This window comes from Esox lucius, chromosome 19 (genome assembly GCF_011004845.1).
Source record: "Esox lucius isolate fEsoLuc1 chromosome 19, fEsoLuc1.pri, whole genome shotgun sequence".
Taxonomy (NCBI): Eukaryota; Metazoa; Chordata; class Actinopteri; order Esociformes; family Esocidae; genus Esox; species Esox lucius.
In genome coordinates, this window is record NC_047587.1 from 35510223 (window position 1) to 35523691 (window position 13469).

The window sequence follows — 13469 nt, forward strand, 5'->3', positions numbered from 1 at the left end:
GCCAAATCTCCTTAATTGGCGTAGGAAGAAGAGCCTTTTCCTGGTCTCCTTCCCCACAACATTAGAGTGATGAGACCAGGTCAAGTCATCACTGATGTTGACCCCGGGGAACCTGATGTTGTGAACTCTCTCTACTGCAGACCCATTCACCGCCGCTGCTTCCTGTGATCAACAATCATCTCCTTTGTTTTGCTGATATTGAGCTGGAGGTCGCTATTCTGACAGCACAAAGTCAGTGACCTTACTTCGTCATTATAGGCTGACTCGTTGTTGTCAGAGATCAGGCCTATGATGGTGGTGTCGTCAGCAACGTAACGTGTCGTCAACGTAACGATGGTGTTGAAGACGTGAGTTGCCAGGCAGTTGTGGGTGAAAAGAGAGTACAGGAGTGGGCTCAACACACAGCGGTTTGATCCTGCCGATGAATGGATAGTCCTTTCAGAACAATGGCCGCATCTGGGATTGAGGGCTCCAGCCATGTTTCAGTCAAAACCAGTACGTTACAACCAGTACGTTTTCCAGGTTCTTGCTTAGGTAAGCACAACAAAGGGTATCCCGGGTTGTTCGCTGAACTTGATGTTCTGGATGAAAAAGATGAGTCCCGTTTTTCCTGCTTCTAACACGTCAACTTTGAGGAAAGAATGTTCACTTGCTGCCTAATATAGCCCACCCACTGACAGGTGCCATGATAACGAGTGTTTTTCACTTCACCTGTCAGTAGTAATAATTTTATGGCTGATTGGTGTATTTGAGCAGAAAATAAATTAATATCTAGAGGGATGAGCACAAGGCTTAAGACACCTGAGGAAGCAATTCACTTTGGTTTAGTGTTTTCATCATTTCATGTACTCCTGTACACTCCTGTCCAAGCTTCTTCTAGGATTTGCCATAAATCTTCTTTTGACTTTTGTTTTTTGCTCCATCCAAGTGATCCCACACCTTCCATTATGTTGTAGTTGGGGCTCTGAGGTGACCAGTCTAATACTGTGAATGTCCCATCTGTAGACTTCTCCACCCCAGGTACAGTTGTGCTCATAAGTTTGCATACCCTGGCAGAAAGTGTGAAATTGAAAATATGACTGATCATGCAAAAAAATATATTTTATTTATATTTTATCATATGAAGCCATTTATTATCACAGTTGTTTGGCTCCTTTTCAAATCATAATGATAACAGAAATCACCCAAATGGCCCTGATCAAAAGTTTACATACCCTTGAATGTTTGGCCTTGTTACAGACACACAAGGTGACACACAGATAAAAATGGCAATTAAGGGTGAGTTTTCCACACCTGTGGCTTTTTAAATGGCAATTAGTGTCTGTGTAAATAGTCAATGAGTTTGTTAGCTCTCATATGGATGCACAGAGCAAGCTAGATACTGAGCCATGGGGAGCAGAAAAGAAATGCCAAAAGACCTGCGTAACATGGTAATGGACCTTTATATAGATGGAAAGGGATATCAAAAGATATGCAAAGCCTTGCAAATGCCAGTCAGTACCGTTCAGACACATTTTAAGAAGTGGAAAATTCAGGGATCCCTTGATACCAAGCCAAGGTCAGGTAGACCTAGAAAGATTTCAGCCAAAACCCACAGGTAACCTCAGGAGAAATACAGGCTACTCTGGAAAAAGACAGTATGTTTGTTTCAAGGAGCACAATACGAAGATACTTGAACAAAAATGAGCTGCATGGTCGAGTTGCCAGGAAGTAGTCTTAACAGCTCCAATGCCACAAAAAAAGCCTGGTTTCAATATGCCCAACAACACCTTGACATGCCTCACAGCTTCTGGCACACTGTAATTTGGAGTGACGAGACCAAAATAGAGCTTTTTGGTCACAACCATAAGCACTATGTTTGGAGAGGGGTCAATAAGGCCTATAGTGAACAGAATACCATCCCCACTGTGAAGCATAATGGCGGCTTACTGATGTTTTGGGGGGGGGGTGAGCTCTAAAGGCGCGGGGAATCTTGTGAAAATGTATGGCAAAATGAATGCACCATGTTATCAGAAAATACTGGCAGACAATTTGCATTCTTCTGCAGGAAAGATGCGCATGGGACGGTCTTGGACTTTCCAGCAGAAAAAGGTGAAGGTTCTGGAGTGGTCATCACAGTCTCATGACCTTAATACCATCGAGCCACTCTGGGGAGATCTCAAACATGCAGTTCATGCAAGACGACCAAAGACTTTGCATGACCTGGAGGCATTTTGCCAAGACGAATGGGCAGCTATACCACCTGCAAGAATTCGGGGCCTCATAGACAACTATTACAAAAGACACTGTCATTTGATGCTCAAGGGGGCAATACACAGTATTAAGAACTAAGGGTATGCATACTTTTGAACAGGGGCCGTTCTTTTTTTGTTGCCATGTTTTGTTTTATGATTGTGCCATTCTGTTATGACCTACAGTTGAATGTGAATCCCATAAGAAATCAAAGACATGTGTTTTGCCTGCTCACTCACTTTTCTTTACAAATGGAACATATATTATCAGTTCTTCAAGGGTGTGCAAACGTTTGAGCACCGCTGTAGGTCGTAATTCTCTTTTTAGAATGTTTGCCAGTCAGTCACAAATGCATATTTTGTGTAAGAATTGTCAAAACATTTACTTTGGTGCAAGTTGATTCTACCAATGAGGTGAAAAACACCTGGATTTCCATCTGTCCCCCAGGGGAGTGATCTTCAAGTACTGTTCACTGGATGCCTTTAAATGTCTTTATGACATTACTTCTAGCCATCTAACAAGATACTAATAACATTTTGGACAACATAAATTCTTGTTACTTTTTATTGTATCACTATTTATTTGTATTTATTGTAATGTTGTATCGTGTTTACATAGCAAAATACTTGCTGTCCAGATAAATAGTTATTAAAAAAAGTAATATGGTTGCCTAATGCTGTTTGTGTACTGTACTTAATACTACCGTACCAATGACCTATCAAACGCGATTCGAGGAAACAAAATAAACTACACAGACTACAAAGAATGACTTAGCCAAAACACAAGGCAGTCACTCCGAGGACAAAAAGGACAAGTGATTTAGATTGGAAGGAGGAAACGGCCACTGTAGGACGGATAACCCCTTGGAGGGGAGAGTCAGAGGGGAAGGTGCTGAAGGTTATGGATTACTTGTCTCCTGTTGTCGGACCTAAAGGAGCTGTTATATGTCACCATCCGTTTCAGCATCTCCGGGGGCTGTAACAGAGAAACCACACAGCACTCATTAGACACGGCACCAGCGTGGTACTAAACACCTGGCTCCACTCTCTTCTCCCTCTGTTTTCCAACTCTGCACCTTCAGTTTAAGTCTGACAGAAGACCATCAACAATGTGGGGGTATTTTAAAGGTGTTCACTGGTTGGGGAGCGGTTTAGTGGTGGTGGAGGGGAAAATTCAAATAGCGTCGCGTTGTTTCTTTCTGCCTTTTGACTCTTTTACACTTTCAGAGTCTCTCTCGTCTGCCTGTCTCCCCAGCTTGGCTATGTGGTGGGCTACATCCATGGATGTCGGCTCGCCGATTGATTAACAGAATCGGTAGGAAGGCATGGGCTGGAATGGGCTCCCGTGTGGTTTAGTCACGGCAGACAGGATGTCAGGCTAACAGCATCATCCATCAAAGGACCACCTGTAGTCTCCCTTCTGTCTCCCTGACTCTGGGCGTTATGGAGAATAGAGCGGTCCAGTCCATGTCACAAGGTTGCGGCGCTGCTAGTAACAAATCCATCTCACTGTTAAATCAGCGACGTCTCGCCTACTTTTTGCACCCCCCCCCTTACCGTCCAATAAACACATATTTGTTTAAATATTTGGGGAGACATGGATAACTCTAAATTAAGCGGGCGGCCTTATTAACGTTTTCGATGAACATTAAGGCTTCCATCCAGAAATATGTCTTCTTCACACGAAAAGGACAACCCATCAGAAGATCCGCATATTCAAAACCAGGGTAGAGTAACAAGGCGGTGTAATCTCCCCTGTTGAAATGCCAGTCATGTTTTAATGCCCAAACCATTTAACTGGGTTACTGACAAGGTCTCTGGAGTGCTGCGATGCTCTTCCAGTTAAGGGATTCATTCTTGACGGCATAATTGGACAACGCCAGCCGCAATCCTCGTCTAATGTTTTTCTGGATGGTAGTGAAGTGTGCTAAAGGAATGAGAGCTTATCTGCACAGTCAATTCACAGCACAGGGCGACGGGGACGCATGAACGGACATTAACATAACGTCGCTGTCAGTTGAAAACCTCTAGTCTCCAAAACAAAAATAATAACCAACATGTTATTTTCCCACTGACAAATCTTGCATTTCCGACGCTGTTTTCAATACATTTTCTTGGCTGGGCAACAGCACAAACAGTAGCACGATGGTTTGAGTGGCAAAGAAAATCCCTCATCTAATTCAAATGAGTTGTCCTGAGTAATTAGATAAATGTATTAAATGTTGTGTTTTTAACCTTTTCACGCGGGACTTCCAAATATCTCCAACGGCCATCCAGCATTACTTCTTAATGCACATGGTGACAGTACGAACCGACAGTTCCAGAATGGATTATGAAAAAACTGTACATTTTACACTCAGCTGCCCAAGAAGACCACACTAGTTGTTAATTATGTAGCTTTATACACACTCAAAAATGGAGGTGCGAAACAAGAACAATTCTGTACTTATAGGTACACTTTTGAAGAATGTACCCTCAAAGGTATAATTTTGGTCTTTATGAGGACAGAAGAGCACCTTTTCACAGAAATGGTACAAAGTGAATAAAAAACAAAGAAAGGGAAAAAAAGAACACTAAAGGGTACACAATTGTCTCTCAAAAAGGTACCCCCCAGCGACAAGCATTTGTACCCTTTAAAGTACACATTGCTACTTCTATTTCTGAGTGTGTAACTGGATTTGTATGAGAACACTGTCGCTATCTCTGCGTGTGTTTGAACATCGTCAATATAAAAGAAACTGCTCACATCCGGGACATGATATGGTAAACGGCTGTGTGTGAGCTGAATGTTTTGGAGGTATTAACAGTGTGGTCAGACCGACTAAACGCTCTAATGATGTGTTCCAAAGAAACATTTAAATAACATGTATAAATGTAGGCTTCAGGGACAACTCTAGCCTCATCACACATTTGATCACGTGTCAATGGGTTCCTTCCTTGACATAAAACCTCACTCGAACCTAATGAAAACGGCATTAAATATGATCTCACTGGATACCATAAAATAACATTTGCATATTCATTTCCGGGTTTGTGGGATTTTTAGCGCAGAATGTATCAGATCCAAAGAGCGGACTCTAAGGGGAAATTCATTGGGAACCCCAGCACTAAGAACTTTGAGGGGAGAAACTGCTTTGCATACAAAAAACTGCAAAAGCGTCTGCGTGCATAACCATTGTGTCAGATCGCTTCACATCAAAGTAACCAGAGACACGGAAAAGTAGCACTCTGACCAGAGACCATGACAGAGGAGCAACCCACGCCTGAACATTCACATCTCAGATGTGAGGAGCAACCCACGCCTGAACATTCACATCTCGGATGTGAGGAGCAACCCACGCCTGAACATTCATATCTCGGATGTGAGGAGCAACCCACGCCTGAACATTCATATCTCGGATGTGAGGAGCAACCCACGCCTGAACATTCACATCTCGGATGTGAGGAGCAACCCACGCCTAAACATTTACATCTCGGATGTGAGGAGCAACACGAGAGGAGGTCAGAGTGTGTCTTACCAGGCCCTCGGAGCGTTGGGCGGGTCGATGGGACTGATTCTGGGGCAGCATGACTGGCTTAGACATGACAGGGACCGTCTGACGCCTCTGGTTGGGTGGGCTAGGAGCTATTTGCTATTGGGAACATCCAGGCAGCAGTAGATAGACAGCAAATAATGGGGTTACAGAGGGAGCAGAGCACGCGAGACTCTACTGAAAATGCCTCGTTAGCATTCTGCTGAACCACAGAGCAAACAGCTCTCAATGTAATCAGTGACACCAGAGCCTCAACCTTGTGTAATTCATGTTTAACCACATAGTGGAAGTGTCAGAGCCTACGGAAAGTTCTCCATCTGTGAAGAAAGTGGCATAGTTGAAATGTCTATGGCTACTTCAGTCACTTCAGGGGTAATCTAGGCAGGCTTTCTGAACGCTCTCAAATATCAATTGACACGACTGCAGACTTACCAGGGAATTGCTGGAATTGGATACGCCACTGACATGGGAAGTGTTTCTCTTCACCTTAACCAGGGAAATAGCATTAAATATTCCCTTCTGAATCACAGAACGCAACTGGAATATCAATGTCACACGGGTGTGCCCGCACAAACAAACCCAAACAAAGTGGCTGTTTCCAAATGGAAAATGCCCATTTAGCCACAATTCACTCAAGACTCACAGCCTCTCTCTCACCTACAGGGAATCTTCTGTAATTTCTTTACATACCGCACAGGACGCCCACCACTCACTGAAAAGCACGCCACAGCACACCACGCAATTGTATACAATGCAATTCTAAAATACTGTAGTCCATTCTAAACCACACAGAACCCTCGCAAACATTCTGAATAAAACATGGGGAAGGTAGGAGGGCAATGGATGCTTTTTAGACCAGGACGTATGCACACGGGGGGGGGACTACCTTGGGGCTGGAAGGGTAGGACATCTCACTGGCGTTGGACGAGTAGTAGCCGCCCCTCGGCAGGTACCCGCCCCCTTCCCACTCACTTCTGGTTTCCGGGGGACTGGACGGGTGTCGGGGGTGGTACCCTCCACGGGACCCGCCCCCCAGCCACTGCTCCTCCGGGTGCTGGGGGAGCGGGGGAGGGGGCGGAGGGGGAGGCTGAGGGGCGGGTCGGGGGGGGGACGGGGGCCTGTAGGACTGGGAGGGAGACGGGTGGCGCGAGGATGAGGAAGGAGGGAAGCGGGAGGTCAGGGTGGGGGGGTAGTGAGAGGACATGGGGGTCGGAGGGTACTTGGAAGAGGGCGGAGGAGGGGGAGGGGGCGGAGGTGGAGGCTGAGGGGCGGGTCGGGGGGGGGACGGGGGCCTGTAGGACTGGGAGGGAGACGGGTGGCGCGGGGATGAGGACGGAGGGAAGCGGGAGGTCAGGGTGGGGGGGTAGTGAGAGGACATGGGGGTCGGAGGGTACTTGGAAGAGGGCGGAGGCGGGGGAGGAGGGGGAGGGGGCTGGCGCCCGCGGGAGGGCACGGCGGAAGCCGAGAGCGGAGGCTTGCGGGCGGAGGAGGCGGGCGGGGAAGGGGGAACGTGCTTGGGCGGGTGTCGCGGCGACGGTGGGGAGAAGTTAGGGATGGTGGGGTTCAGCCTGGGCGACGGCGGGGGGAGGGGCAGCGGGGGCGGCGGCTGAGACGTGGGAGGCTGGGTGGGGGCCAGCCGCTTCAGGGGCCCCCTCAAGCTCTGGTCCACCTCGTCCAAGTTCATGTCGTCCAGGTCGGTGGTTGCCAGTTGGAGGCCGCCGGGGAAACGCCTCACCATGGTCCCGGAGGCAGGGGTCCGCGGGGGGGACATCTGAAGGTCAAGGCCAGCCTCTCAAGACACCCCAACAACCACAGAGCTATCGCTGCTCTCCACACAGTGTTTGGAATACCACCAAACTCTTGCGCCAAAACTTAAATGACAGCTAACTGAATCTTACTACAAATATATTAATTTAAATAATTGGGGGGATTACTGCTAAATATATTTGCAGTAGGACAACTTGAGAAAACTGCCGTCACACAGAAAACAAATGGGAGGTTCTTCTAGCAGTACCTCTGGGGACTCGTTCTCCACACAGGAAATCTGTTCCAGGCGCGTCTGACAGAGACGCTCCACCCAGTGCTGGACCTTCTCAGACTCTTCCAGATCCTCGCGTTCCGTCTCAGATACCTGGGGCATGGCACAGCGAGACACTCAAAATGGGGCCTCCGTTCCCTCAAGCAAAACAACGCAACACTGGGTTACGTGTCAGTCACAGGGCAATGTTGATATTAATAGAGAGCACACAAAGTTCTGATGGAGAGTCAACTCCGGAGAAAACAGGAAAGAAGTGCAGCTCAGGTTCTCCTCACTCGTAGGGAAGCTGGTTCCACAGACCTGCTTACCTCCTGCACCAGCCTGCTGATCTTCAGCTGCTTCTCACGTTCATGCATCTCCTCCTTCTCAGCAGCCAGCTTCAGCTCAAACTCCATCTCCTTCTTGTTCTTCTTTTGCTCTAGCAGGGTGTCCACGTTTGACACCTTCTTCTTTTTCTTCTTCTTCTCTCCCTTCTGAGACGTCGTCAGATACCGTTAACAAAACCAGGAACATACCAGCACCCGGTTCACATCAAGCCACAAACCATGCAAGACGGGAGACCAACTTTTTCTAACCTCAAACGGGCACTGACGGTCACTAAATTAACCAACACAGCATTTAGAGGACCGAACTATTAAATAAGTCATGCCATTTTGTTTTGAGTTTGAATATCTCCGTTAGCTTCGACAGAACACCCAACACATTGAGCTGCAACGGAACACGATACCTTACGTAGCGTGGGAAGCTTCCCCTCATAGCGATAGAACCATCCGAAAGCTGCAGAAGGACATAATCAACCGGGGTCACTTTAAGGTCGACACAGACTTGAACCCTAGCAAGGCAAGAACATCGGCGACTGGAGGACAAGCGTTTATTATGGTTGGTTGGCTGAATCCACAACACAAAACGGAAACAAACAGAGAAAGAGGACCAGAGAGGGGTTTCACTAAGAAAGCGGACACCTTGCTGGTCTGGATGCTAGGCAGATCCAAGGTAGCTGAGGTAAAAACAGCCAACCGCTCAGGCTAGGCTTTTGGTTGTCAGAGGAAATCGAGCATGTATCAAAAGGTGCAGTGTGTCTGAGATCCGTGGCCACGCCGTGATACATGTCACTCACTTCACCACACTCTTCCGGCTCTTCTCCCTCCTCGCCACTGTCGTCGTCGTCGACGGCCTGAGAGGAGCCGGCGCCCAAGTCTGGCCAAGGGGGGAGGTCAGAGAAGCACGGCACACAGGGCAGGAAGGCGGGAGACACACGGCATGCAAAGAGATGAAACACAGGCGTTCCTGCTGAACTACAGGGCCATGCTCTGGTCTATCCCTTCATTTACAGATCTACCCGCTATTCGGGGGTACAACCTGTTCTCTTGTCCTTACCCGAGCTCTTGGACTTGAGGGGCGGGGTGTTGGTTTCAGGCGGGGCCGGGGAGGGACTCTTCTGGCTTTTCGTTTTGGGTTGCTCTCTGGGCGCCCAGTCCTCTTCCCACTCCCGGTCGTGCTTCTGCTCGGCAGCCTCGATTCTACACACACACAGACAGACAGACACACACACACACAGGTAAGAAGTTATCGCGCCATCCAAATACGCAAGAGATTGAAACTCTTTGACCCGTTTGGGCTTATTCACATGAGCAGGTAGAAAGATGTGTTTTCTTGGAGGAGCGTCCTTGTCGATGTCTTTGGTTTGTCGACTGTTCGCTGTTCAGAATGTTGTGAATGAGACACACTTGATCTTAGCTAGCGGGTCTTTAACAACCATGCGAAAGTATGGATGCCGGCCATTGTGCTCCAGTATGTAGAACTGCCCATGTTCTAAAATACTACTGTGTATTTGTACATATTCTGCAATACGTGTGTAAATTGTGAAAACTGAGTGCATGTTTACTGAACAATGAACTGAGAATTCAGGAGCTCAAGGCCAGCTCAGACAACAATACTGTGTCAGTACAGCCAAAGATTCCAGTGCTGCAGTCTCATTTTAAACGTAGTTAGTTCCATCTTTGAACTGTACCTGTCGATGAATGTTTTCTGTGGATTTTGTTAGACATTGTAAAAAAAATCCATAATCTGAACTAAACAATCAGCGACGTGTTGATATATCTTGGCTTCACACGTTTGCAGACTCCCAATCCATTACTGAAATGTGTGTTATTCTAGAGATATGTTGCCATATGCATAAAATATGTTTATGTAACATACAAAATAATAACAAAAAGGGCTATAAATATACAACAGGGGTTGAAAACCCACTTCTCCATCTCTTTATGATAGCGCTCCTCCTCCTCCGCAGTCTTCTGAGAAATCTCCATCTTTCTCCTGTTTGCAACATAAAGAAAACCCTTGTCAAAGATATGTCCATATGCATAGGCTATCAATCACACAGTTTAAAATATACCACACTTATGGATGCATTTTCATCTTTCTCCTGTTCATAACACACGTCAGCAACATAAACACATCTACGGCTAACCAATCAGTCTCACAGGAATGTAAAAATATATCACATTTATTCATGCAATATTATTTAATGGGAAATAAAATCAATGGGGCTGAGAAACATTGTAAAGCCTCTTTGAGGGCATCAACAAATAACTAGTGTTCTTCAGAGTGTCTGACGCACATCAATCTGAAGTTTGTATCCTGTGTGGCTAATCGCTATATCTGCTTCTGAAAGGTGTGCCGTTTTTCTTGTTGTGTGCAGAACCAAGACATATTACAGGCTCTGTGCTCCACGGATGTCTGCACAGATTATCTTCAAGTCCTGGTTGTTGTTCAGTAAACTGAAGGTGAATCTACCCTTTTTAAGACTGAAAAGTGAAAACCCAAAGTACGTGTATGTATTTCTGTCCTAACTCATTGTCTTCCCAAAGAACGGCTTGTGCTCTCATTGTGTGTTTCTCGAAGCGCAGACAACAACAACTTATGGCAGAGTACATGGATCCGTTGTACTGTTGTATAAGCTTCCTGGATACAGTAATAATTCAACAGTGTTGATGTATTGTTCTGTGTTTGAGTCCAATCAGTTTTCTTTTTTCTCCCGGTAGCGTTAGGCACTACAATAAGGCCCCTGGCTGTGAGAGCCCCAATAGAAATATTTTCTCAGAGCATTAACAATGACTCACTGTAATTGCCCGATATACAATAGTGTGATTTAAATTGTGTTTTTTAAAGTGGTCCAATCAAACGAATTGATGGCTGAACCGAACCACTCACAGCCTCTCCTTCTCCTGCTGCTCCTTGACGATCTTGTTGGTCTCCAGGGCAACCCTCTTCTGGCGCATGAGCTCCTGTCTGTCCAGCTCCCGGCGTGCCTCCACCGCCAGTCGCTCCTCATCTGTCATGAACAACTCCCTGCCCTGTGGAAGACCAATGGGCAGGCAGGAGGGACATTCAGTCAGCCAACTCAGAATCACCTTCCTTCACAACGTACATTTCCACATGCCACCAATCTGACTAGTGACAGTGGTGCTGGTGGCGGACAGTACTGAATGGGACTGAATGACCATGTATATAAGTTCACATGGATTTAAAGTTTCAGTAAAGTACATCGATGCCTCTGGCCTTAGATAGCTCAACACTTGCTAATGAAGAAGCTAATGAATGGACAAACACGTGGACGCCGAAAATTCGTAGATGACAGCGAATAAAAACTGTTTCAAAATCACAGACATTATTTATTGTTTCAATTTAATTCCGCGGCTAGAGGTGGTAACAAGTGTTATTTTTAATCACATCTTTGGATAATGCGTATTTCTCCCCTCAGAGAAGCGACCGTCCACATGTTAACGGTCGTCAATGAGGCAAGCGAAGGAGACCAGATGGCTCGTGAACAGAACACATCCCCATCACAGAGGCCCGATTACCACCGTCTGGAAAACAACATCTCCCAAAATTGCCACGGTGATAAACGAAGTAGGCTTTCTGGGTGTAGGGGACTCCATTAGGAACTAGAGGTAATGAATCAAGTGAGTTTGGGGAGCAGGTTGCTGCAGAGAGTTGGGGGAAGTGATAAGAAAGGCCCATTCATTGTGATGGTCTACAGGTCTACTGGTCAACTGGTCAACTGCTCTACTGGTCAATTGATCAACTGCTCTACTGGTCAACTGATCAACTGCTCTAATGGTCAACTGGTCTACTGGTCAACTGATCAACTGGTCTACTGATCAACTGCTCTACTGGTCAACTGGTCTACTGGTCAACTGGTCTACTTACAGCACCGGTGAGGACTGTGATGGTTAGACTCCTGCTGCTCTTCAGGACTCTCACAGCCTGCAGACAAAAAGCCACAGAGCAATAAAACAACTGTACAAGGGGCCTGAATTAGTTCCCAAGAAAGGCAGTAGGTGACCCCTGTCTGCGCGTCGTCCATCTCACACGTACCTCTTTGTGGTCCAGATTGGTGAAATCCACTCCATTCACCTCCACGATTTGGTCACCGATCTAACAAAAAGACACGTTATTTGAATCCAAACTGGGGCACAGCCGTACTCCTACCGGCAGATGGAGAGAACCTCTACACACACGTTCACACAAAGAGACATGGTGAAGACCAGGGATCCCCTCCGGGGAAGATCTACTCGTCAATCTAAAGTGAACACGATGAGTGGTTCACGGTGCTCCGAACTGGCCCAGACTCTTACCTGCAGTCCCACTTCAGCAGCCAGGGAGCCAGGCTTGACGTTACTGACATAGATGCCGGGCTTCTGCGTGGGGCCGCTGGAGACACTGATGCCCATGCCCTTGGTGCCCACCAGGCTCAGGAACACCTTTTTCTCCTTGATCTCCTTCCCTCCCATAGACACCAGACCCGCCATGCTGTTCTTCTTCTCCTGAGAGACGGAGGGACAGGAGAAACACAGAAAGATAGAAATAGAGACAGAGAGACAAAAGGAAAAGAAAGAGACGGGAGAAAGAAAGACAAAGAAAAAAAAGAAAAACAGAGAGAAAGTGTGAGGCAAAATAGAAAAAAAAAAGAGTGACAGAAAACGTGACAGAGAGGGAGAGAGGAAGAGTCAAAGAGAGACATAATAAGAATAAAATGTAGAGGAAGACACAAAGAGAGAGAGGGAATACGAAAAAAGGAGTAGAGGAAGAGGAAGAGAGCGAGAGAATAAGTTCAAGGAGTAGAGGAAGAGACAAAGAGAGAATGATATGGTTGTACTGCGGTATGTTTTTTCTACCCACCATTTTGTACATAATATTTTTAAGAATACTTATTTCATAATCACCCCAGACTCTGACACAAACTGATCCACAAACTGCCACTTCAGAGGCTCCTCTGTGGAACTGAAAAACAACGAAGCCAGAGTTTACTTCTAGACTAGATCACTGCAATGCTCTTCTCTCTGGTTATCCAGACAAATTCATAAATAAACTTCAATTAGTGCTGCACACGGCTGCTAGAATCATAACTAGAACAAAAGTTTTTTACACATTACTCCTGTACTGGCATCCTTACACTGGCTGCCTGTTAGGGTTAGGGCTGATTTTAAGGTTTTACTCTTAACCTATAAATCAACACATGGACTTGCTCCTACTTACCTTGCTGAAATGATCCAGCCATACATACCTACACGTAACCTACGATCGCAAGATGCAGGCCTTTTAAATGTACCTAGAATTTCTAAACAAACAGCTGGCGGCAGGGCCTTTTCTCATTGAGCTCCA

At 46.5% G+C, this 13469-nt stretch overlaps 1 protein-coding gene across 2 annotated transcripts in view; it reads right to left on the reverse strand.

The window, feature by feature from the left end:
• The window catches only part of ush1c (Usher syndrome 1C), a 30399-nt gene that overhangs the window by 10729 nt on the left and 6201 nt on the right, over window positions 1–13469 (reverse strand). For both annotated transcript variants that reach the window (XM_013131671.4, XM_013131670.4), the window contains exons 7-14: window positions 13031–13088; window positions 12443–12631; window positions 12183–12242; window positions 12015–12071; window positions 11016–11158; window positions 10053–10118; window positions 9180–9322; window positions 8920–8999 (exon numbers count right to left, since the gene is read on the reverse strand). In XM_013131671.4, the coding sequence (XP_012987125.4) occupies window positions 8920–8999; window positions 9180–9322; window positions 10053–10118; window positions 11016–11158; window positions 12015–12071; window positions 12183–12242; window positions 12443–12631; window positions 13031–13088 (796 nt within the window). The remainder of the gene's footprint in view (window positions 1–8919; window positions 9000–9179; window positions 9323–10052; window positions 10119–11015; window positions 11159–12014; window positions 12072–12182; window positions 12243–12442; window positions 12632–13030; window positions 13089–13469) is intronic.